We start from the raw sequence: 26,663 nt of genomic DNA, 5'->3' as shown, positions 1-26,663 counted from the left end.
AGTGAACAAAAAGAATTTAGAAGATATATTCTCGAAGGAACTAATTCAGAGAGACAATAAATTAAAGCAGCATATTTGAGCACATTCACTATTCTAAAGAGCAAAAATGTAAGGCATCTCAATACTAAAGCTCTTTAGTATTTATCTGTGTTTCTTTTTTACATTTCATGACTCATTTTGAAAAACATAAAGTGTCCTGTATGTTTCTATAGATATAATATAAATAAAAAAGTGAATTTTCTATGTTTTCTAGACATAAAATTAAATTATAATGGTGTATATTCTCCCATGTCCTCTCCACTCCTGCCCCAGAGCCTTCAATCAATTGCTTTTTTACAAAAGCAATTGTATGTGGTTTTTAAAACCACAAAATATAGTTTATACATACAGAAAACTTTTTATTTCTTTATTTTTTTACTTTTATTTTTTAAGTGTAGAATTTAGTGATTCATAACTTACATACAACACCCAGTGCTCATCACAAGTGCCCTCCTTAATACCCATGATCCTTTTAAACCATCCCTCTGCCCACCTCCCCTAGAGCAACCCTCAGTTTGTTCTCTATAGTTAAGAATGTTATGGTTAGCCTCTCTCCTTTTTCCCCATATGTTCATCTGTTACAGTTCTTAAATTTCACATATGAGTGAAATCATATGGTATTTGTCTTTCTCTGACTGCCTTATTTCACTTAGCATAATAGTCTCTAGCTGTACCCATGTTGTTGCCAATGGCAAGATTTCATTTCTTGTTTGTGGCTGAGTAATATTACACACACACACACACACACACACACACACACACACACACACACACACCCCACTTCTTTATCCATTCATCAGTCAGTGCACATTTGAGCTCTTCCATAATTTGGCTATTGTTGATAAGGTTGCTAGAAACATTGGGGTCCATGTATCCCTTTGAATCAGTATCTTTGTATCCTTCAGGTAAATACTTAGTAGTGCAATTGCTGAGTTGTAGGGTAGGTCTATTTTTAACTTTTTGAGGACTCTCATACTGTTTTCCAGAGTGGCTGCACCAGTTTGTATTCCCACCAACAGTGTAAGACAGTTCCCCTTTTTCTGCATCCTCACCAACATCTGTTGTTTCCTGTGTTGTTAATTTTAGACATTCTGACAGGTGTGAGGTGATACTTACTGTAGTTTTGATTTGTATTTCCCTAATGATGAGTAATGTTGAGCATCTTTTCATGTGTCTGTTAGCCATTTGTCTGTCTCCTTCGGAAAAATGTCTGTTTGTGTCTTCTGCCCATTTCTCAACTGGGTTATTTGTTTTTTGGATGTTTAGTTTGATATGCTCTCTATAGATTTTGGATACTAGTCCTTTATCTGATAAGACATTTGCAAATATCTTCTCCCATTCCATAGGCTGACTTTTAGTTTTGTTGATTGTTTATTTTGCTGTTTAGATGCTTTTCATCTTGATGAAGTCCCAACAGTTCATTTTTGCTCTTGCTTCCCTTGCTTCCAGAGACATATCTAGTAAGAAGTTGCTACAGCCGAAGTCAAAGAGGTGTACTACCTGTGTTTTGCTCTAGGATTTTGATGGTTTCCTGTCTCACATTTAGGTCTTTCATCCATTTTGAGTCTATTTTTGTGTGTGGTGTAAGGAAATGGTCCAGTTTCATTCTTCTGCATGTGGCTGTCCAATTTTCCCAACACCATTTGTTGAAGAGACTGTCTTTTTTCCTTTGGACATTCTTTCCTGCTTTGTCAAAGATTAGTTGACCATAGAGTTGTGGGTCCATTTCTGGGTTTTCTTCCATTTTATTGATCTATGTGTCTGTTTTTGTGACAGTACCGTACTGTCTTGATGACAACAGCTTTGTAATAGAGCTTGAAGTCTGGAATAGTGATGCCACCAGTTTTGGCTTTCTTTTTCAACATTCTTCTGGCTATTCGAAGTCTTTTCTGGTTCCATACAAATTTTAGGATTGCTAGTTCTAGCTCTGTGGAAAATGTTGGTTGTATATTGATAGGGATTGCATGAAAAGTATAGATTGCTTTGGGAAGTATAAACATTTTAGCAATATTTGTTCTTCCAATCCATGGGCATGGTATGTTTTTTTTTTTTCCATTTCTTTGTGTCCTCTTCAATTTCTTTCATAAGTGTTCTATAGTTTTCAGAGTACAGATCTTTTATCTCTTTGGTTAGGTTTATTCCTAGGTATCTTAAGGGTTTTGGTGCAATTGTAAATGGGATCGATTCCTTGATTTCTCTTTTTGCTGCTTCATTATTGCTGCACAGAAATGCAACAGATTTCTGTACATTGATTTTGTATCCTGGGACTTTACTGAATTCATGTATGAGTTTTAGTAATTTTTTGATGGAGTCTTTCAGGTTTTCTACATAAGGTATCATGTCATCTGCAAAGGGTAAAAGTTTGACTTCCCCCTTGCCAACTGGGTGCCTTTTATTTCTTTTTTGTTACCTTACTGCTGAGACCTAGACTTCCAGTATTACGTTAAATAACAGTGGTGAGAGTGGATATCACTGTCTTATTCCTGACCTTAGAGGAAAAGCTCTCAGTTTTTGTCCATTGAGGATGTTATTGGCTATGGGTTTTTCTTATACAGTCTTTATGATGTTGAGGTATGTTCCCTCTGTCCCTACTTTGTTGAGGGTTTTTATCAAGAATGGATGTAATACTTTGTCAATGCTTTTTCTGCATCTATTGGGAGGATCATATGGTTCTTATCCTTTCTTTTATTAATGTGGTGATTCACATTGATTGATTTATGAATATTGAACCACCCTTGCAACCCAGGAATAAATCCCATGTAATCTTGGTGAATGATTCTTTTAATGTACTATTGGATTCAATTTACTAATATTTTGTTGAGAATTTTTGCATCCATGTTCATCAGAGATATTGGTCCATAATTTTCCTTTTTGCTGGGAGCTTTGTCTGGTTTTGCAGTCAAGGTAATCCTGGCCTCATAGAATGAGTTTGGAGGGTTTTTTTTTTTTTTTCCATTTCTATATTTTGGAACAGCTTCAGAAGAATAGATATTCTTCAAATGTTTGGTAAAATTCTCCTGGGTAGCCATCTGACACTGGACTCTTGTTTTGATTACTGACTCAATTCCCTTGTTGGTTATCAGTCTGTTTAAGTTTTTCTTAAAAAACTATTTCTTTTTGTTTCAGTTTTGTTAGTTTATATGTTTCTAGGAATCTATCCATTTCTTCCCAATTGTCCAATTTGTTGACATATAGTTTCTCACACTGTTCTCTTAAAATTGTTTGTATTTCTGTGGTGTTATTCTGTTGGTTGTTGTTTCTCCTCTCTTATTTGTGATTTTATTTATTTGGGTCCTTTGTCTTTTCTTTTTAATAAGTCTGGTTTACAATTTTATTATTTTTTTCAAAGAACCAGCTCCTGGTTTCATTGATCTCTTCTTCTGTGGGTTTTTGTTTGTTTGTTTGTTTGTTTGTTTGTATATTATTTATTTCTGCTCTAATATTTATTATTTCCCTTCTTCTGTTGGCTTTAGGCTTCATTGTTGTTTTTTTCTAGCTCCCGTAGGTGTAGGGTTAGGTTGTATATTTGAGACTTTTCTTGCTTCTTGAGGTAGGCCTGTATTGCTATATACTTCCCTTTTATGACCACTTTTGCTTCATCCCAAAGGTTTTGGACAATTGTCTTTTCATTTTCATTTGTTTCCATGTATTTTTTTTATTTCATTAATTTCCTAGTTGACCCATTCATTATTTAGCAAGATGTTCTTTATCCTCCCTGTATTTATGGTGTTCCCAAATTTCTTCTTGTGGTTGACTTCAAGTTTCATAATGTTGTGGTCTGAAAATATGCATTGGATGCTCTCAATCTTTTTGTACTAGTTGAGGCCTGCTTTGTGACCTAATATATGATCTATTCTAGAGAATATTCCATGTGCACTTGGAAAGAATGTGTGTTCTGCTGCTTTAGGATAATAATGTTCTGAATATATCTGTTACATCCATCTGGTCCAGTGTGTCATTCAAAGACCTTGTTTCTGGACGCCTGGGTGGCTCAGTTGGTTAAGCAACTGCTTTCGGCTCAGGTCATGATCCTGGAGTCCTGGGATCAAGTCCCGCATCGGGCTCCCTGCTCAGCAGGGAGTCTGCTTCTCCCTTTGACCCTCCCCCCTCTCATGTACTCTCTCTCTCTCTCTTTCATTCTGTCTCAAATAAGTAAGTAAAATCTTTTAAAAAAAAACAAAGACCTTGTTTCCTTGTTGATCTTCTTCTTAAATGATCTGCCCACTGCTGTAAGTGGGGTGTTAAAGTCCCTTACTATTATTGTATTATTATCAATGAGTTCCTCTATGTTTGTAATTAATTGTTTTATATATCCGGGGGCTCCCAATTTGGGGCTATAAGTGATTTACAGTTGTTAGATCATCTTGTTGGATAAACCACTTTATTATGATATAATGCCCGGCTTCATCTCTTCTTACAGTCTTTGATTTAAAATCTAGTTTGTTTGACATATGTATGACTACTCTGGTTTTCTTTTGATGTCCATTTCATGGTAAATGTTTCTCCATCCCCTCACTTTCAATCTGCAGGTGTCTTTAGTTAAAAAATGAGTCTCTTGCAGCTAGCATATAGATGGGCCTTGTTTTTATTCATTTTGACACCCCTATATCTTTTGATTGGAACATTGAGTCCATTTACAGTCAGAATAATTATTGATAGATGTGAATTTAGTGCCCTTTTATTACTTGTTTTGTCATTGTTTCTGGAGATTTTCTCTGGACCTTTCTAGTCTTTGTTGCTATTGGTCTTTCCCATTCAGAGTCCCCTTTAATATTTCTTGCAGGGCTGGTTTAGTGGTCACAAACTCCTTTAATTTTTGTTTGTCTGGGAAACTCTTTATCTCTCCTTCTATTCTGAATGATAGCCTTTCTGGATAGAGTATATTTGACTGCAGACTTTTCCCATTCAGCACACTAAATATATCATGCCACTCTCTTCTGGTCTGGCTAGTTTCTGTGGATAGATTTGCTGCAAACCTTATTTGTCTTCCCTTACTTAAGGACATTTTTCCCTTGCTGCTTTCAAGATTCTTTCCTTATCTGTGTATTTTGCAAATTCTGCTATGGTATATCTTGGTGTTGGCCGGCTTTTGTTGATTTTGATGGGAGTTCTCTGTGTCTCCTGGATTTGGAAGTCTGTTTCCTTCATAGATTAGAGAAGTTTTCAGCTGTAATTTCTTCAAATAAACTTGCCCCCTTTTCTCTTCTTCTTCTTCGTCTAGGACTTCTACGATACAAATGTTATTGTATATCATAGAGTCACTGAGTTTCCTAAGTCTACTTTCATGATCCAATGTTTTTCTTTCCCTCTTCTTTTCAGTTTCATTATTTTCCATAATTTTATATTCTATATCACTTATTCACTCCTCTGATTCTTCCATCTTGTGGTCATTACTTCCAGTCAGTTTTGGATCTCAGTTACCATATTTTTCATTTCAGCCTGACTGGTTTTAAGCTCTTTTATCTCTGAGGTATATGTGTTCCTGATGTCTTCTACACTTTTCTCAAACCCAGCTTGTATCCTTATGATTGTTGCTTTAAATTCTGGATCAGGTATATTACTTATATCTGTTTTGATTAGATCCCTGGCCATGACACTTTCTTGTTCTTTCTTTTTGGGATGAATTTCTCCATCTTGTCATTTTGTCTAGGTTTCTGTCTTCTTCTGTGTTTTATGATAGCCTATTATGTTTCCTGCTCCTGAGAGTAATGGATTTATGAAAAAGAAGTCATATAATGTCCAGAGCCTAGTGTTCAGGAAGTGTCTCTGGTGTGTGTTGCATGCACTTTACTGCTTTGTTATGGCTGCTCTGTCCCTCAGGTCAGTCCTCTTCAGGGTTATTCCTTGCCTGATGTGGGGAATCTTTAGAATTTGGCCAGAGTATGGTGGGTTTTATCTAGGTGGTCTTTGATCCGCTTGTTAAAAGAGACCTGACGTTATTTCCATTAGTACTGAAACTTTACAGAACTCTATGGTCAATACATATGGTGCATGCAGGGGTTTGTGCTTGTCTTCTGGGGAGGGACAAACTGCATTGGTTCTTAAGCACACTTGCCCAAGAAAAGCAGTACCATTGGACTGCAGGAGGTAGGACTTGATGTAAGCAGTTTAAGCAGCCATTGTTGGCCCTTTGCTATTTACTGAGGTTAGTTTATGCTGAGGGGCAGGGTAGGGAATTAGCACTAGCCAACTCCTTTGTCCCTAGAGAGGGGATTTAGTGCCTTCTGCTGTCGGGGAGACCCTCTTGGGTCTCCTTGTGTGTTCTAAGCACTTTTCAGATTGTTTTCATACTGTTTGTGTCTAGGTTGCTTGCCTGCTTGGAGAAGCACAGTGCACTTTGGGCTCTATTGCAGCCTGGATGGCCAAGCTTTAAAACTCCAAACTTTAGGGACCTGGTGTGGTGGGGACTTGCACTAGTCTTCTTAGGAAGGGTCTAGAAGTGCTGGGGTTGATGCAGGTTTAACCGAAAAGGACAGTCGCACCAGAGGACAGGAGCATGAGATTTGGAGCAAAGCACACTAAACAGCCAGTGTCTGGGCTAGACAGCCTCAGCAGGTGTCCCTGTGCTATGTTGAGGGGTAGGGGAGGGAAATGGTGCCTGACAGCTCTTTTGTACTCAGAGAGCGCTCTCAGAGAGCACTCTCCCAGATGTGCTCCAAGAAGAGGGAACAGTGCATCTTAGGTAATCTTCAGATCGCACCATATGTCTCAGTGTTATCTGCCTGCCTTTTCTACAAGAGTAGGTCAGTACACTTAGGGCTCTAACCCAGACACACTATGGACCTCTAAAACTACAGTCTTTGAGCCCTGCTGGTTGCAAAAACTCATGAAAATCAGACTTCCTCATTTTCCCAGACAGTGGCTTTGGGGAAGTGTCTTCCTTATGTGATCCCATGTGCTCCTCTCTCTTTTGTCTCCCTCAGAAACTAGGGCTCCCTCCCCTCAGCAGCACCTGTGATCGTTTCTTCCCCAAACCACATCTCTGCACCTCCTACCTTCCACGATGTGGCCTCTTTTCTCCCTCTAGTTGTACAGTTTGTTCTGTCAGTCATCAGATCAATTTCGTGGGTATTCAGAATGATTTAATATCTATCTAGCTGTGTTTGAAGGATGAGGCAAGTCTAGGGTCCTCCCAATACTCCACTGTTTTAGCTCCTCCCGCTCTTACTACCAACATTTTAAAGTCACATCTAAAATTAGGAGATTGTTTGAAAGATAATTTGCTATATTTGTAAGAGATTATGATTTCTTATACCAATGACTGACAGTTATGTGAGATTTATTCCTACATTGAATAAAAATAAAATAAATGTTTATAAGCATTTATAAATAGTTATAAAGAGATGTTTTATTTTTGGTTCCTTGGTGAAGTTGAAAATATTCAGGAAATAGCATCCACACACATAAAATGAATTGCTAACATTGTATTTTATAGTCCTATGCATATGGAAAGGTCTTTCCTTTCTATGGAAAAATGAGTGGGCTATTTTCACAAAAAATACTTTGTTGGAATTATTAGAACCTAGTAAGAATTCTGCATAATAACTACATAAGAAATAAAACAATAACAACTTAAAATATAAATTGCTTAATGTTTACTTACAATACACAAGCCATCAAACTTCATCTGGTTATTGTAGAAATCTACAATTTCCCTTGCCCACCACTCTGCTGTGGCATTCTTGAAAAAATCTGGAAAAGCTACATGAGCTCTGGAAGCCTGTAAAATCATGTAGGAAGTCAGAAGAGAGACCATGCATGTCTAAGTTAGACATTTATCTGTCAGATTTACAAGCTGTGCACAGGTGATAATGAAGGCAACCTGATCCCAACTTTAATTGCATGAATGTATATTATTTTTCTCTAATCAAAAACAATGAAGAGTCAAAAAAGAGAGATATACATGGAGACAGAAGGGAGCAGGTTTGGGGTCCTTATAGATTGTCAAAAAAAAGTTCACAAAACACAGAAATATATTTTCAGTGCTTCTTAGAGTTTTAGAGAACTTTTTTCTTTGTATCCTTAGAGCTCTATAATGCAGATTTACTTTTGTGGACCTTGATAGGAAAGGAAAAGACCTTGGTTTAGCCTGTTTAATCTGATAAAAAAAATTGTTTACCCAGCTTTTTGCCCTTTTAGGACCAATATATTTCTTTACCAACCCAACCATTTGTCTTTCTCACATCTAACCCTTCCCACCCCAGCAGAGAAAAAGTGATTTACTTCTTTCCCTACCAAGAAAATTCCCTACTTGTCAGGCTACCCATATAAATTCTGAGGTCAAAGTCTGTGTGCTAGCAGAGGATTGACCTTCTATAAGTAAATCAATTACCTGAAAAACATGGCATCACTTGCATGCTTTCCTGCCACACTTTAAGTCTATGTAGTAACTGGCAGAATAGTCTTCTCCTATTACCCCTACTAATAGGGTAAGGGAAGGCATTGTGCATAGAGAAGTGTGAAGGGTAAGGAATATAGGGATCTATAAAACACATATAGTACTGGCACAAAAAGACACATAGATCAATGGAATGCAATAGAGGACCCAGAAATGGACCCTCAACTCTATGGTCAACTAATCTTTGGTAAAGCAGGAAAAAATATCCAATGGGGAAAAAAACAAACAAACAGTCTTTCCAACTAACGGTGTTGGGAAAATTGGACAGCAACATGCAGAAGAATGAAACTGTACCACTTTCTTAGACTATACACAAAAATAAACTCAAAATGGATGAAAGACCTAAATGTGAGACCAGAATCCATCAAAAATCCTAGAAGAGAACATGATTGCAGCAACTTCTTGCTAGACAAGTCTCCAAAGGCAAGAGAAACAAAAGCAAAAATGAACTACTGAGACTTCATCATGATAAAATGCTTTTGCACAGCAAAGGAAACAGTCGGCAAAACTAAAAGGCAACCTATGAAATGAGAGAAGATATTTGCAAATGTATCATCAGATAAAGGCCTAGTATCCAAAATGTATAAAGAATTTACCAAACTCAACACCCCAAAAACAAAACATCCAGTCAAGAAATGGACAGAAGACATGAGCAAACATTTCTCCAAAGAAGACATACAAGTGGCCAACAGATCCATGAAAAGATGCTCAACATCACTTGGCATCAGGGAACTACAAACCAAAACCACAATCAGATACCACCTCACACCATCAGAATGGGTAAAATTAACAAGTCAGGAAATGACAGATGTTGTCAAGGATGCAGAGAAAAGGGAATCCTCCTACACTGTTGGTGGGAATGCAAACTGGTGCAGCCTCTCTGGAAAGCAGTATGGAGGTTTCTCAAAAAGTTGAAAATAGAGCTACCATATGACCCAGCAATTGCACTACAAGGTATTTATCCAAAAGATGCAAAGATAGTGATTCAAAGGGGTACATGTACCCCAACATTTATAGCAGCAATGTCCACAATAACCAAAACATGGAAAGAGCCAAGATGTCCATTAACAGATGAATGGATCAAGAAGAGGTGGTGTACATATACAATGGAATATTCCTCAGCTATCAAAACGAATGAAATCTTGTCATTTCCAATGACTAGGGGGTATTATGCTAAGTGAAATAAGTCAATCAGAGAAAGGCAAATACCATATGATTTCACTCATATGTGGAATTTAAGAAACAAAACAAATGAACATAGGGGAAGGTAAGGAAAAATAAGATGAAAATTGAGAGGGAAGCAAACCATAAGAGACTCTTAACCATAGGTAACAAACTGAGGGTTGCTGGAGGGGAGGTGGGTGGTGGGGGAATGGATAATTGGATGATGGGCATTAAGGAGGGCACTTGATATAATGAGTACTGGGTGTTATATGCAACAGATAAATCACTAAGCTCTACCTCTGAAACTAATAAAGAAAAACCCATATGTTATAAATACTTTTGAGCTGATATAATGGTATACTTCAATACATCATTTGCCCAGTAATTACTTTTACTCATAAGGAAAGAAGGCTCAATGGGTTTATAGTCAACAAATAGTGGTTGGCTCCATAGCTCAGGGGTTAGAGCACTGGTCTTGTATAGTCAACAAATATTTCCTATGCTAGATTGTAATTTCTCCCCTAGATTATAATGAAAAATAAGTAAGAAATGTAATACCCTGTTTTTAACTTCTATGGTTGTACTCTTTCCACAATTCATTCATTTTTCTGTTTCTTTTATTCTTTTAGGTGGCTGCTCTATTCCTTTAATACAAATCATTAGTTATATCCAGAAATCTCATCAGGTATATGTGATCCAAGAGTCTCTATACCTTTTGTGGTAGGGTATCTCAAGTGATTTTACATAAACCACTGTAAATTGAAGGGGCCTTACAAAATCTATATAAAGAAGCTATGCCTTCCTCTACAGTGTTGCTAATATTACCCAAGAATAATGGGTAAAACTGCAATTAAGATAAAATTCTGACATTTTTTTTTCCCTAAACAGCATTGTTCAGTAATTCTTTGAGTCAACTCTAGAAATAATTTGGTAAGTTTTAAATAAGAATTTCTCTCTAATTTTCACACATGAACTTGTATGACTTAATGATTACAATTTAACCTACCTAAAATATTGACTACCAACTCTTCAGTTTCATTGATTTTTTTCTATGGTCTTGATATTGTCTATTTCATTCATTTCTGTTCTAATTTTTATAATTTCCTTCTTCTGCTAGTTTGGGGCTTAGTTTGTTCTTTTCATAGTTCCTGGAGGTCTAAAGTTAGGTTGTTTATTCGATATCTTTCTTCTTTACTGTGGGTGTTTATCATTATAAACTTCCCTCTTAGTACTGCTTTTGCTGCATCCCATAAGTTTTGGTGTGTTGTATATTCATTTTTGTTTGTCTCAATGTATTTTATAATTTCCCTTTTGATTTCTTCTTTGACCCACTGGTTATTCAAAAGTGTGCTGTTCTATTTCCATGTATTTGTGAATTTTCCAATTTTCCTTTTGATATTGATTTTAACTTCATTCCCCTGTGGTCAGAAAACATACTTCGTATGATTTCAACATTCTTAAATTTGTTAAGACTTATTTTGCAACCTAATATGTGATATATCCTGGAAAACATTGCATGTGCTTTCGGGTAAAATGTTCTGCAGCCATTGGGCAGAATGTTCTGTAAATGTCTATTAAGTCCATATGGTCTATAGTTTTAGGTCCATGTTTCTTTGTTGATTTTCTGTCTACTTGTTCCATCCATTATTGAAGGAGGAGTATTAAAGTCTTCTAGTGTTTGTACTACTGTGTACTTCTCTTTCAGTTCTGTCAGTGTTTGTTGCATATCTTTAAGTGCTCTGATGTTGAGTGCATATATATTCATAATTGTTATATCTTCTTGATGAATTAAACCTATTATCATTAATAATGTCCTTATTTTCTCCTGTGACAGTTTTTGACTTAAAGTCTATTTTTTCAGATATAAGTATAGCCACCCTTGCTCTCTTTTTGTTGCCATTATATAGAATATCATTTTTCACATCCCTTCACTTTCAGCCTATAAACGATTATGAGAGACCACTATGAATAATTAAACATCAAAAAATGGATAACCTAGAAGAAATGGATAAATTCCTAGAATCGTAAAACCTAATAAAACTGTATCATAATGAAATAGAAATCTGAAAAAAAATTACTTGTAAGGAGACTGAATCAGTAATCAAACTCCCCCTAAAAAAAAGTCCAGGACCAAATGACTACACTGGAGAATTGTACAAAACATTTAAGGAAGAATTAATGTCAATCCTTCCAAATTTATCCCCAAAAAACTGAAGTGGTGAGAATACTTCCAAACTCATTTTAAAAGGCTAGCATAACCCTCAAACAAAAGTCAAAGATATCACAAGAAAAAGAAAAACTACAGAATAATACCTCTTATAAATACAGATGCAGGGCGCCTGGGTGGCTCAGTTGGTTAAGCGACTGCCTTCGGCTCAGGTCATGATCCTGGAGTCCCGGGATCGAGTCCCACATCGGGCTCCCTGCTCAGCAGGGAGTCTGCTTCTCCCTCTGACCCTCTTCCCTCTCGTGCTTTCTATCTCCCATTCTCTCTCTCTCAAATAAATAAATAAAATCTTTAAAAAAAATACAGATGCAAACATCCTCAACAAATACAAGAGAACTACATTCAGCAGCATGTTAAAAAGGTCATACACAATGAACACATAGAATTTAATTTTGTGATGCAAGGATTGCTCAACATATGAAAATCAATTGATGTAATATACCACATTAACAGAATGAGGATAAAAATCACATGATCATCTGAACAAACAGAAAAAAGTATTTGACAAAATTCAACACCCTTTCATGATAAAAACTCTCAACAAACTAGGAATAGAAGGAAATAACTCAACATAATAATGATGATATATTAAACACCCCCAGCTTATATCATGCTCATTCAGAAAAAAACTGTTTTCTCTCTCTCTCTCTCACACACACACACACACACACACACACACATACACAGTTAGAATTAATAAATTAAATAAAGTTGTAGAATATAAAATCAACATGCAAAAATCAGTTACATTTTTATACACTAACAATGAACTATCAGAAAAGTAAATTAGGAAAATAATCCAATTTCCAACAGCAACCCAGGTAATAAAGTACTTAGGAATAAAAGTAAGGAGGTGGAAGATTTGTACACTGAAAACTACAAAACATTGCTGAAAGATATTGAAGAAGACACAGATAAATAGAAAGATATCCCATGTTCATGGATTGGAAGAATTAATATTGTGAAAATGTCGGTGCTACCCAGAAGCAATCTGTAGATTTAATGCAACCTCTATCAAAAACCCAATGGCATCTTTTACAGAAATATGAAAACAATTCTACAATTCATTTGGAACTACAAAGACCCTGAATAGCCAAAATAATCTTGAGAAAGGAGAACAAAGCTGGAAGTATAACATGCCCTGATTTCAAAATATACTCCAAAGCCACAGTAATTAAAACAGTATGATACCAGCATAAAAACAGACACATAGACTAATGGCACCTAATAGAGAGCATAGAAATCAATCCATACATATATAGTCAACTAATCATTGACAAGGGTGCCAAAACTATACAATGGAGAAGTCTCTTCAACAAATGGTACTGGGAAAACTGGATATACATATGCAGAAGAATGAAATTGGACCCTTATCTTACATCATACACAAGAACCAACTCAAAATGGAGTAAAGACTTTAATGTAAAATGAAACTGGAAAATTTCTAGGAGAAAACAAAGGGAAAAGCTTCATGACATTAGTCTTGGCAAAGATTTTATGGATATGACACCAACAACACAGGCAACAAAAAAGTAAACAGGTAACTACATCAAACAAAGAAGTTTCTTCATAGCAAAGGAAACAAGCAACAAAGTGAAAGGCAAACTACAGAACAACGGAAAATATCAAAACACCATATATCAGATACAGTGTGAATCCCCAAAGTATATAAGAAAGTCCTACCACTCAATGGGAAAAAAAAAAGAAAGAAAAGAACCATAATAACCTGCTTAAAATAGGAGCAAAGACTTGAACAGACATTTCTCTAAAGAATGCATGCATATAGCGAACAAGTAGATGAAAAGATGCCCATAATCTCTTATCATCAGAAAAATGCAAAAACCACAATGAGATATCACCTCATACCTGTTAGGATGGCTATTAGCCAAACAACAAAGACAACAAGTTTTGGAAAGGTTATGGAGAAACTGGAATCTTTGTGCACTGTTGGTGGGAATGCAAAGTGGTGCAGCCACTTGAGAAAACAGCATAGATATTCTTCAAAAAATTAAAAATAGAAATACCATATGATTTAAATATGGTCTGGTATAGAGATTTTAAAAGTAAGTCATCTACTTTTTTGAAGAAAATATCCAAATTGAATTAATGGTCAAAATGATCATTAAATCCAAGTGCTGAATTTCTTTTAGTCATATAGTCAATCAGTGTAAAACTTACATTAACAGCTTCATCTTCAGTTAGACTTTCATTTATTGTTACGTTGGGCAAATCTGGCCAAACCTACAGAGAAAGGAGAAATGGGAAAATAGTTGAAAGTAAATTCAGTATTGTATGACTATGTTGTCAATAAAGTATAATAGGGTTTTGGAGGCAATTATTATATCTTGAGGCCAGTAATTCTTTCATTTGTTTTTTTTTTTCAGTTTGTGTTTTGGTAAATGTAACATTTGCAAATTATTCCCATCTTTCATATTAATTTCCTCTTTAATATGGCAAATAGGAAAAAGAATGCTAGCCTTTGTAGTAGGTAGTGGTTTTAAAACCAATGCGTGTAACCAAAAGTTCTGGTGGAGAATAATATGAAGGCACATACTAAATTTAATTTAATGTGGTGTATTAAACCTTTCTGAAATTGTTCCAACATTAAAAGCTAAAAACAATAGATATATTTTTATTTAAAAGGAATTGAAGATCTGAGTTTTCACAATTAGTACTAAACACTCCTCTCTCTCCCTCCGTATCTTCATCCCTGTCCCTGCCTCCCCACCTACCAATGTTTTCCTCTACCCCAACCACAAACACACAACTTGAGCCCAAATTCAATCATGCCAAAAGCTCTGAGAATTTGAATCTATGTTGTAAAAGTTAGATGGTTCCATATAAAAAAAAAAAGTGTAGATAATTCTCAAGGACTAGTTACCTACAAGGCATTACTTGCTGATGGGGAGTAGCTCCCTAAAGGAATAGAACAGAAGACAGAAATCTGAGGAAATGTATAGACATATAGAATAAGAAGAAAATAGAAAGAAAAAAAAAAAACCTTTTTATGGCCAATATGCCATACTCTATACTTGCATGTTTCTTAAGGTGTTATGACTTCTCATCAAGTTTATCATAGGATTTTTTCTATTTTATTTTCAAATTTTGTTTTGAAATATTTTCAGACTTACAGAAAAGCTACCAACATTATACCTAGAGTTCTTTTTTATCCTTCACTCTGTTTCCCCTAGGGTTAAAAAATTTATAACCTCTCTATAATTGTCAAAACCAAGAAATTGGCATTAATACAATATTATTAAGTAATCTACAGGCCATGTTTGAATTTCACCACTTTTATCACTAATATGTTATTTTTGGTCCAAGATGAATAAAGTATTCTATATTGTATTTCATCATGTCTCATGGAATTTTGTTTTTGTTTTTCATTCTAGTTAGAAGTAATGGATTTTTTGTTTACTCTTTTATATGTAAGCCGAATTAGGATTTTTCTATAATAATTAATACACCCAGGTCTGAATATTATTGCCTAAGTGAAATACAATACATTATATTCCTTGTTCAAGTCAGGAATATAAGTAGAGCTCTTATAAACATTGTCTCTTTTATTAATGAAAGAAGTTCAAACATTTAAATGACTTACAGTGTAGAATAATGAACAACCATCTTATTAATGCTAATTTTATAATAAACCCAAGACATTCTAAGAAATGCAATAAAAGACAATATAAAGATGAAACAAATAGTAAACAAACATATGAACTATATAAATTCTTTCTCTGTTTCTGATAATTTGGGTTGAAAACAGATTATATATTATTTTGATTATTAGCTATTAAATCACTACATTTCTGTATTCTATATCTCTCCCTCTGAATATATCTTTTAACAGTTTTTTTTTGCTCTATAGAAACTTTCAAGGAAATACATTTTATATTTATTTTATTTCAAGATATCAATTCAGTACCTTTCCCCAACAAATATCATTGGTGTTAGGCCATTTGACAAAAACATCTTTCTTCAGTCCTCTTTCAAATGCAGGGTAAGACTTTGTTTCATTTCCTGAAATTGCTGGATCCTAAAATTAAAATGAATACACACCAGGTAACTCTGGAATAAAAGTATAGCCAGTTGGGTTGCTGTTATGAAACAAAATTTTCCATGATTACATTATCATTTTACTGTGCTCTCACATAGACTGAAAAATAGACTGACAGTATAAACGTCAGTGTTCTAGCTAGATTGTCCTCTAAATTCCTTGGAAGGAAATTTTAAGAACTTTTGAAAATGCATTGGCTATGATTTCAAGAATGATTACTGGCATTTTTTGTTTTGTTTTTATTTCTCCCAGTGGGATTACTGGCTACCTAGCTTGCTTAACTAGAAGATATTGATAAAATATTCTCCCCATTGAATCACTAAATTGAAGTCAAATTTTTAAACATGACAAGCATAAGAAGTAGTCCCATAGAATGATTGAGAATTGTACAGAAATGGAAAATCCATTATAACTGTGATAGCTTCTATAAATTGAGGCTAGTTTGAGGTAGCTTCAATGATTATTAGAAGACAGCTTTCCTTTGACATCCAGAATCAGTCTTAGATCTCTAAGGATATACCAAAATGTAAAGGTAGCTTGGTAGCAGCCCATGTAAATAAAAGTCTTAAAGAAGAAAGTTTTAGATTTGGGAAGAATTAAAGTAAAAGTCTTCCCATTTTGAAACACCCCCCACCTCATTCTCAGAGAGAAATTTTAATGAAATCAAGATAATAAGACTCAGATAAAATATGAAATATAAATACTGACCAGGATAATAATGTATCTCATTCCTTCCTGTCTTATTTTGTCAACAAACTGAGGAAGGTCACGGAAGTTTTCATCAATTGTAAAGTCTAGCTGCCTTTCCATGTAATCAATGTCTGTATATTGAACATCCTAAAAGATATGAAGATTGTGGCAGTTGGGTAAGAATCTGAGAAGTCAGTGCATCTCATTCTGTCATCATACAAAAGTAATAGCAATATGAAAGTTTAAATGCCTCTTCATTTAATCCTAAAGAGAATTAATCAAGCAACCCAATGCTCAACAAATAAAAGTAGTGCATAAAGATGCAAAATAGTCCATAAACAAGTTCATATAAATGTTCTGTTTGTTAACAGTTCACTTAAAAATTTTGATTTCTAAAAATTCTTTTGGATCAGTATCGTTTGTTATGTAATTCCCAAAGGAAATAGGAAGACACAAGAGTAAAGGATTTATGATGCTATGAAATTATGTTAAATGGCAATTTAGAATGTTGTAAAATATGTACAGAAATAGGTACTGTTCTATTTCTGGAAACATAAAGCCAATAGGGGATAATTTCAAGTAATTCTAGTATTGCCAAAGAGGAAGAAAGAATTATTAGTAAATCCATCAATTATAAGATTCTTTTATTATCTAACAAAGTCTTTTTAGAATTATAGTCCAAGTTTAAATAATCAAAATAGTGCTTACAAATAGGTATTTACAAATATGTTTAAACTAATAAATATTTGAATTCTATCATGACATCCTTTAGACCTAAATAGCAAATTTTTAAATTATTTTTTGTTAATAGACATTAATTCAATTTCTTCTTCTAGGTGTTATAAAAAGTACATCTCATATAATGGACCTAATACGGAAAAAAACTCCCTTTTTATAAAAAAAATTTCACTTGTATATTTCTATATCATCTACTTATACAATTAATTTCCTCACAATAATGTATTCAGGAATCATATACTTGATTCTACTACATGTATCGATGTCTTATAATGAGGCTCCTCTCATTCTTCTTAGAATGAGTTCTTATACATCAAGCATTCTGGATTTCACTGTTGAAGTGCTCCCAGAAGGACCCCTGGGATTCCTGAATCTGGTTAAAAAATAAAATCACAGGGATGATTATTTCTAGATATTCAGTAATGTTTGGTTTCCCAAACATTGAGGGAAGAGAATATTCTGCAAGTGCTCTAATTCTGTGTTCTAACATTACAACTATCATTGTTTCAGGGCAAAAATCACTTAGTTTCATCTCCAGTTTCTTCTCTGTAATTTGTCAAATCAGTTGATGAAGTAGGTTTCTGTGGACTCTTATTCTCATATAAAAAAATATGGGAAATACAGCTGATTACTTAAGCAACCCAAAGTTTATGAGAGAAAAACAAGTGAACAGTGACTTGTTTAGTAAAATTCAGGGTCATGGAACTAGAGAGAAAGGAGAAAAAGGAATGATGTTATCCTTTTTCCTTCATCTAATAAAGACACTTTATAAAGATCTCATAACCAAGTCGTTAGGTTCTACTAAAAAACTAATAATTATTGCCAAATGATTAATTTTAAAGTATACATACTTTTTTATTTTGCTTTAATAGATGACATATTTAACACTGTTTTAAAAATTTATATACATACATAGGGGATCTGAGCAGCCACCATATCATTATATACTTGCTCAACTTCTGAAGTATTTCTGTACCCATAACGACATAACGACATAATTGGAATCCCAAAGCCCAGTAAGGTGGCATGACTGGTCGGCCAATTACCTTTGGGGAAAAAAAAAAGTTATTTGTGAACTAAGAGAGTTACTTTATATTACAAAGAAAACTTTTTTTTTTTTAATTTACAATCATACTTCATGGTATTGCTGGGTTGCAACTTCTGGAGTTGGGCCCAAGAACATATAAAAGTCCAAGATTCCTCCAATTACACGGTAAGTTAGAGCAGGAGTTGGCTGAAATGTAACATCTGGAAATCCAAAATATGATTACATTTTTTTATCTATGTATACTAGTTTACTAAAGAGTTATATAAAATACAAGAAATTCAACAAATGATTGTTTTACCCATTGCGTTGCTGTTAAGTAAGAGAACTCCATGAGCATAACCTTCATCTTCCAGAGCCATGTAATAAGGATGAAATCCATAGGAATTAAATTTATACTAAAATAAAAAATTAAACATATATAATATTTAAGTAATAAGAGCATAATATTTAAATAATAATAGCATATGAATTTTATCAAGGTAATATTTAAATTCATTATAAGAATGAGCCTATATGAATTTAAAGGTCCCTTCTTTGTACACAACACTATGCTTAAGTTAAAATAAATATATCGCCTTTAGAAAAAAAATTTTTTATTATTCGAACCATTACTGCTTTAGAGCATATAAATGAATGTAGAAATTTGTAACACCCACAAATATTGTCCTATTAACTGATGTAAAAAACCATTGGTATTGGTGTAGTTTGGTTTCTTTCTACAGGTATGTCTTAATTTATTTATAAATTGGCACTTCTTTTTCAATAATAAAATGTCCTAGAAATGATTAAAATTATGAAAGTATTCAAACCTCTTAAGAAGTTATATGGTAATATCTAAGTTTAAATGATATTTATGATAATATTTTAAATGATAACATCTTGTTTATACAATATTTTATAAAACATTTAATTTCATTTTAGCTAGATCTTTTCATTTTTCAGAATAAAAACCCTATACTCAGGGTCATGAAATGACTTGCAAAAGTCACAAAACTTTTAAGTTGATGATCCCTAATCAAACTGACAACTTTAGGGGCACCTGGGTAGCTCAGTCCATTAAGGCTCTGACTCTTGATTTTGGCTCAGATCAATCTCAGGGCCTTGAGATGGAGCCCTGTGTCAGGCTCTGCCATGAGCATGGAGCCTGCTTGGGATTCTCTCTCTACCTCTCCGTCTGTGCCCCCTCCTCCCCACTCTTGCTTGTGTTCTCTCTAAATATACAAAAAATAAAACACACACAAACACAAAAAACAACTGACCTCTTTGACTCACACTGTATCCCACTATTTGATTAGCGTGTGAAAGAAGATTTATATTTTGAGAGTCAAGATTATATTAACCTAATAATGCCAATACTAATGTTGCACAGTTTTAAAGAAACACATTTTGTAAAGCATATTTTGAAGTTGATACAAATGAAAACAGTCTTCATAACCTAAGTTTGAACAATTATGATACAAATAAAAGTTGTTTGAGCACCTAACAATTAAAAGTCATTGCAATAGTATATACATTTATAATCTCATACTGAATATATCCTTTAGATACACATCATGTATGGAAAATGGAAATGAGCTAGTATTTTTATTAAAATGTGTTTTTCATGATATGCTTAGAATAATTATAATTAATATGAGTTGTGCAATTCATTAAATATTCATGAAATGTATTCCATTAATAAGACAAAACATTGGGAAAAGTGACATAAGCATATAAAAACATTTTCTAAAGATGTAACTAGCAGTATGGCCTCATAAAAATGCACACCTGTAGCTGGATATCATAAAGGAAAAACTTAGCATCAAATCAATATCAAAAAAGTAAAAAAAAAATCATTTGTTTTTCAAGGAGAACCCTAGTCAGTTATTTCTAAAAGCTGAGAGTAAAAGTTGATTTGGCAGGGGATTCTGAATCTGAATATTTGTTCTATGCAATTGAGAGGATAGGGTTGAGATTGCAACCTCACTTTTCACTATAATCAAGGATTTTTTTTAATTTTTATTGTTATGTTAATCACAATACATTACATCATTAGTTTTTGATGTCCTGTTCCATGATTCATTGTTTGTGCATAACACCCAGTGCTCCACGCAGATTATCTATCCAATCCTCTGCTTTCTCCTGTCATTTATGGTGGCTTTTTTGTTTGCTTTTTTTTTTTTTTTTTTTTATATTTTTTTTTTTTTTTTTTGAGGATCAGGAGGAGGGATAACTAGGAAGAGAGGGAAGAGGGTCAGAGGGAGAAGCAGACTCCCCGCCGAGCAGGAAGCCCGATGCGGGACTCGATCCCAGGACTCCAGGATCATGACCCGAGCCGAAGGCAGTCGCCTAACCAACTGAGCCACCCAGGCGCCCCTTTTTTGTTTGCTTTTTAGAAAATCACTGTAGCAGTTCTGGGGCCCCCTTGTCATTACTTCAGTACTGAAGTCCAGGCCTACAGAGAAGTGGCTTAGATCCTAATCATGGTCTTAGTTACTTCATGGAGGAGTCAAATTTTAATACCTACACCAGAGGGTTGGTCTCTTGTGAACATTCCCCAAGTATGCCAGTTCAGGTCTCTCTTAAATGCTGTGTGTTCCACTTCCCCAAAACCATATATATATTCTGATGGCAGGCGAGTAGATATTTGAATAAACTGGTCATTAAAAGCAAATCCAGGCAGGTAGGAGTCCCAACTGAAAAGAAAAGAAAACAAATCTAATCTTGTAAATATATACAAAGTAGTACCACAAATAACTAATGGTAATTCTTTCTTAGGTGATCTGAAAACCAGTAATATTTTTCTCTCTGTACTTATTGTACTCAAATACCAAATGAAAATAATTATCCCCATACATTTTTCTTTTGACTAAGTTAAAGAATATCTAAAATATATTTCATTTATTAAGCATTATTAATAAAATAAATTATATGATGAATATGATTATATGTTTAACTTTAGATACATACTGCTTTTTAAAATAAAATTAATATGAAGTTATAAATAATATTGGCCTAGAAGTAATATATGTCCGAGAAATTGAAAGTCCTCTGTTTTCCTGTTCCCTTGAGATACTCACAGTAAACTTTTTCTACACATAGAATAAAATGAAATCAATATCAAAATAAACTAAGGTATGATGGACATTTAATTTTTTTTGTTTTTAAAGATTTTATTTATTCGACAGAGAGAGAGAGAGAGCAAAACCAGGGGGAGAAGCAGGCAGAGGGAAAAGCAGGCTCCCCTCTGAGCAAGGAGCCCGATGCTGGACTTGATCCCAGGACCCCGGGATCATAACCTTAGCCGATGGCAGAGGCTTAAAGACTGAGCCATGCAGGCATCCAATGATGGATATTTTAATTCCAAGCTCTCCCTAATTACTACTCCCAATCATTTTCTTCTTTTATTTTGTATTTATAAAAATAGGTGTTTTAAAATAAATCCAGAAGAAATGTGTTACAGAGAATGTATTGTTTTTCTAGTCATTTGCAAGAATGTAAAAGAGGAAGAAAAGATATTAAAGTTGGAAGGAAAAAAAAAGAATTACAAAGAATTTGGAACGTATTCAAATTTTTATGTTAAGGATTTTGGGGAAGTATTTATTAAAATAATGAAATTTTTTACAAAATGACTTCACTTCTTATCCTCTGAAACAAAAATATTGTCGTAACAACACAATTTTTAAAACAATACAGATATAAGTTTCTTCATTATTTGTATCCATCCTGACAATACCTGAAAACATCCTGACAACATCTTCTACAAAATAGCATGGCAAGCTTAAATTACATAAAAGTATCATTTTAATATACTATAGTTTGTCTACAAAGCTCAACTTTTTACTAAAATAAAAATAATTTTTTACATAAGTTTATTTGTTGTAACATAAAAATATAGAGAGATGTATGTGTATCATAATTTCCTTTCATCATTACCTGGCAGAGATAGTATTAACTTTATCAGATTTCAGAACTAATAAATTTCAATTCCAATTAAATTCTAATTAAATACTTACATAACACATTTCAAACTACTTTTTTTGCTAACACTCACACTTTTCAAGAGGAGTCTTGGTTTTGGTTCTCAACTTGATTAGAAGAATGAGTGTGATAATGAAATTAATCACATCCAAAATGTAGATGGAATTTTACTAATCTTTAATGATAGTCCCGTGAGTGTGATAATTGTTTAGTTTAAAAATGTTAAAACAGGCCACGTTATTTAATAAAATTAAAACATTTTTGGTGTGATGACTGATACTCTAGCACAGTGAAAATAATCTTACTTTCCCCCTCCTAACCTAAAATCAAAATATTCCTCAGAGAAATTATTCAGTCACTTACATAACTCTTCCTGTACTTCTCCTTTGAATCTGGATGCCAAAAGGATTTTCTTTGATTTCAACATCATAAAGTCTGTTTTCGTAAGTACTTGTTGGCATGGCTGGAATGTTTAAAGGTACTGGAACTTCATATCTCTTAGTTTGGGGATCATAAATCTATTGCAGAGAAACAACGAAAAAAATATGTTTCTCTCTTATTGCTGAAATATCATGTAAATAATCATTAAATAATTTAAGTATAATTGCTCAAATAAGAACATTAGAATTCTTATTTATATAATTCTTGATTCTTATTCATGGCTCACATAACTAAACAGAAAACTACATAGACACCTTATGAGATCAAATTATGAATTGCATTTTATCATTTTTAATGTTTTATAATTCATTTTTCTCTACAATTAGAAATCTTCAAAAAATTTTTAGAGCTAAATATTCTCTTATATAGATACACAAAATTATTTACCACTTCATGGTCAGACTCAGAAGTTGTTTCAATATTTTTGGTCACATGTATGATCCTACAATGAACGTTAATGGTTATGTATGTTTATTCATTTCTTTGTTCTTCAATAACTTTCTTAGAAGTGATAGTGTTAGGTCAGAGAGAGTGTACTAAAATTTGTAGGGCCTTGATATCTATTTTCCAGAAATAGTTTACTAATTAATGTTCTTACCAAAATGTATACCCTAATACTACTTTATGTTAAACTAAAAGCATTTATTTTTTTAATTGTCATGTATTTCCTTGCTGATAAGGATGAACCTTTTTCTACATGATATTCAACATATAGGTTCCCATTTTTTTAAATTTTCCTTTTGTTCCTTTTATTTTCAACTAATATAAGTATATTAATATTTTATCTCTAATTTTTATTTCTTCTGTTAAATGTCTGCTTATGAGGTCTTACTGTTTTTCTTGATTGTGTAAATTGAAATCACTTGCTTTTTGTCATGTATGTGGCAAATACTTATCCATTTTTTGTTTGCCTTCTAATTGTTTATAGTGTTTGTTGATGTTGAAATATGGTTAATTTTCATATAAGAAAATATATAGATTTTTACCTGTGGGATTTATGCCTTTGTATCTATGGTTTGAAAGGTTTTTACTAAGCAGATACAAGATAAAAATGCAACTGATTTTTTTTTCTGGGCTTATGTTTGATTGATTTTGTATATATACAAGCACATCTTTTACACACACACTTATATATTTTTAATGTCATCTTTTTTCAATAAACTTTCAAGTATTTCTGGCTGCAGTTCCATACTCTTTCAATTCCGTAAATTTTATCATCTGTTCTTTTTCTGAGTTTTAATTATTGCCATTGTCATGTTTATTTTTCCAGATGAACTTAAAGAAATGAATTAACTTTAAAAAAATTAGGCTTATTTAAGATTTTTAAAATTTGCTTATATTTTAATGTACTTATTTAAAATATATCAACACATTTTTGGGGCCTCCTGGGTGGCACAATTGGTTGGGTGTCTGACTTTTGGTTTTGGCTTAGGTCAATGGTGATATCAAGGTAGTGAGATCAGCCCTGCATCTGGCTCCCGACTCAGCAGGGAGTCTGCTTAAGACTTTCTCTCCTCTGCCCCCCTCCCCCACCTAACCCAATAGGCTCTGTCTCATATAAATAAACCTTTAAAAAAAATCTATCAACACTTTTAAGTCTTTTCTTATAAACCGTCAATTTACTCCTATGATTTTTTTATATTTCTGTTGTTTATTTGATTGTTTTTCTCATTTGATTTTGCTAATGGGACTTGCCTCCATTTCAATTTCTAAATGGTGGATGATAGCATACAGCAAAACATTTTTTGGGTAATATTTTACATCCAGTCATTTTGCTGATCTTCTCATTATTTTTAGAAGTTTTCTTAACGGATTCCCTTGGATTTCTTAAGTAAAAAATAATGAGAACAAACTGTTGCCAGAGGGGAGGGGTGGGGGCATGGGCAAAGTGGGTGAAGGGGCGTGGGAGATCAGGTTTACGGTTACGGAATGAAAACATTAGGGAGATGAAAGGTACAGCTTAGGGAATGTAGTCAATGGTATTGTAATAACATTATACAATGACAGATGGTAGCTACACTTGTGGTGAGCATAGCATAAAGTATAGACTTGTCAAATCACTATCTTGTGCATCTAAGACCAATGTAACATTGTGTGTCACCTATACTTCAATTAAAAAAACTGCTAAGTGTACTGTTGAAAGATTTTTTTTTTTTTTATATCTACTGCACTGGTCAGAAAATTCAGGTCATTATTTAAAAACAATGTAGGGCGCATGGGTGGCTCAGTTGGTTAGCGACTGCCTTCGGCTCAGGTCATGATCCTGGAGTCCGCGGATCGAGTCCCGCATCGGGCTCCCTGTTCAGCAGGGAGTCTGCTTCTCCCTCTGACTCTCCCTTCTCTCATGCTCTCTCTCTCTATCTCATTCTCTCTCTCAAGTAAATAAATAAAATCTTTAAAAAAATGTAAATAGTATCCTGTTTTATTTTTTGTTTTTTTTTTTAAGATTATTTATTTATTTCTTTATTTGAGAGCGAGAGCACAAGCAGGAGGCAGAGGAAGAGGGAGAGGGAGAAGCAGACTCCCAGCTGAGCAGGGAGCCTGACCTGGGGCTCAATCTCAGCACCCTGGGATCATGACTTGAGCCGAAGGCTGACATTTAAATGACTGAGCTAGCAGGCATCCCTGTTTTGTTTATTTTAATGGGACTATAACATAGTCCGATTCTAAGTAATTTATGTATTTAGCAAGAACTTGAAATTTTTTTAAATCACCACTACATGTTTAATTATTCACAAAGTTGCAAAAATAAGAAGCTTTATTTATTGTGCACCTAGATATGAGCTGTGTAGGAAAAAAAAACATTTTATTTTTATAAAATCAAAATGTCTACAATTTAATTAATAATCCTTAATATCACATTAAAATTGAAGTATCTAAACTATTCAGAATCTTTTGTCTTGAGATATGAGTCATGCATTGGGATAGTTTATATTAAACATACCTTAAACTGCAGCATATCATTTTTGTGATATTTCACCTCCACACGAAGAGCTGAGATGGGTTCAGAAGGTAGCTTTATTTGAGCTCTTGTAGGATTCAGTTGGAGGTCAGTCGTTATACCCATTGATGAATACTGAGTTGAACTGACCAAATAAGGGTTGTATTGTCTAGGAAAGTAACAGTCAGGTGCTCGGGAGCTAAGAGGAGGCTAAAAACAGAATACACGTTCACTGCCAGAAATTGTAAACATTATAATATGGACTCTTCAAAAAAGGTAGACATGTTTAATCACATGTTGTATAATTTATGAATTTTATTATTTAATACTAAAATAAAATTATAATCGCAGCACAAAATATCTATTATGCAACCTAAAACACCATAACTAAAATGTTATATATAATATTTATATTTTGACTCTAAAGATAGACCAGTAGAGGAAAAGAATCAAATGTCATAGCTTTTCAACAGAAAATAGAATGACCCTATGGTCTTTGCAAAAATTAAGTATATTACTCATAAATTTTTATTCCATGCTTATTCTTATTCTTCATATTGACTATTGCCTTTAGTGTAAAATGGCTCTACAACAACCCTCAGAAGGGCCTGGACTTAAAGTTCTTTTCTTTTACTTATAATGAAACTGTATCATTCCTTATCTCATGACTGATCCTTATGCTGGTCAATTACATCCTGACCAGTATTTAAATAGGGACTATGCAGCGGGAGGGGATGGCAAGGTGATGGGTATTGAGGAGGGCATGTGCTGTGATGAGCACTGGGTGTTATACTTAACTAATGAATCACTGAACACTACATCAAAAACTAATGATGTACTATACAGTGGCTAATTGGATATCATAAAAAATAAATAAATAAATAAGTAAACAAACAAATAAGGACTATGGCCAAAGATCAAAACTAATTGGTTTATATGAGTGGAAGCTAGGACCTAAGA

At 33.8% G+C, this 26,663-nt stretch overlaps 1 protein-coding gene across 1 annotated transcript in view; it reads right to left on the bottom strand.

Annotated features, from left to right (window-relative positions):
* Positions 1-26,663, bottom strand: part of SI (sucrase-isomaltase) — a 98,783-nt gene that overhangs the window by 24,372 nt on the left and 47,748 nt on the right. Inside the window, 11 exon segments of the mRNA XM_025869815.2 lie at positions 7,643-7,759; positions 14,007-14,069; positions 15,754-15,864; positions 16,594-16,722; positions 18,226-18,309; positions 18,312-18,359; positions 18,449-18,561; positions 18,660-18,756; positions 20,868-21,036; positions 22,685-22,839; positions 25,707-25,913. Coding sequence (XP_025725600.2) covers positions 7,643-7,759; positions 14,007-14,069; positions 15,754-15,864; positions 16,594-16,722; positions 18,226-18,309; positions 18,312-18,359; positions 18,449-18,561; positions 18,660-18,756; positions 20,868-21,036; positions 22,685-22,839; positions 25,707-25,913 — 1,293 coding nt within the window.

The sequence above is a fragment of the Callorhinus ursinus genome, unplaced genomic scaffold, assembly GCF_003265705.2.
Source record: "Callorhinus ursinus isolate GAN/ISIS: 27379988/994484 unplaced genomic scaffold, GSC_fseal_2.0 scaffold1, whole genome shotgun sequence".
Taxonomy (NCBI): Eukaryota; Metazoa; Chordata; class Mammalia; order Carnivora; family Otariidae; genus Callorhinus; species Callorhinus ursinus.
The sequence above is the reverse complement of the archived record's forward strand: the minus strand, read 5'-3'. Positions and strand labels throughout refer to the sequence as shown.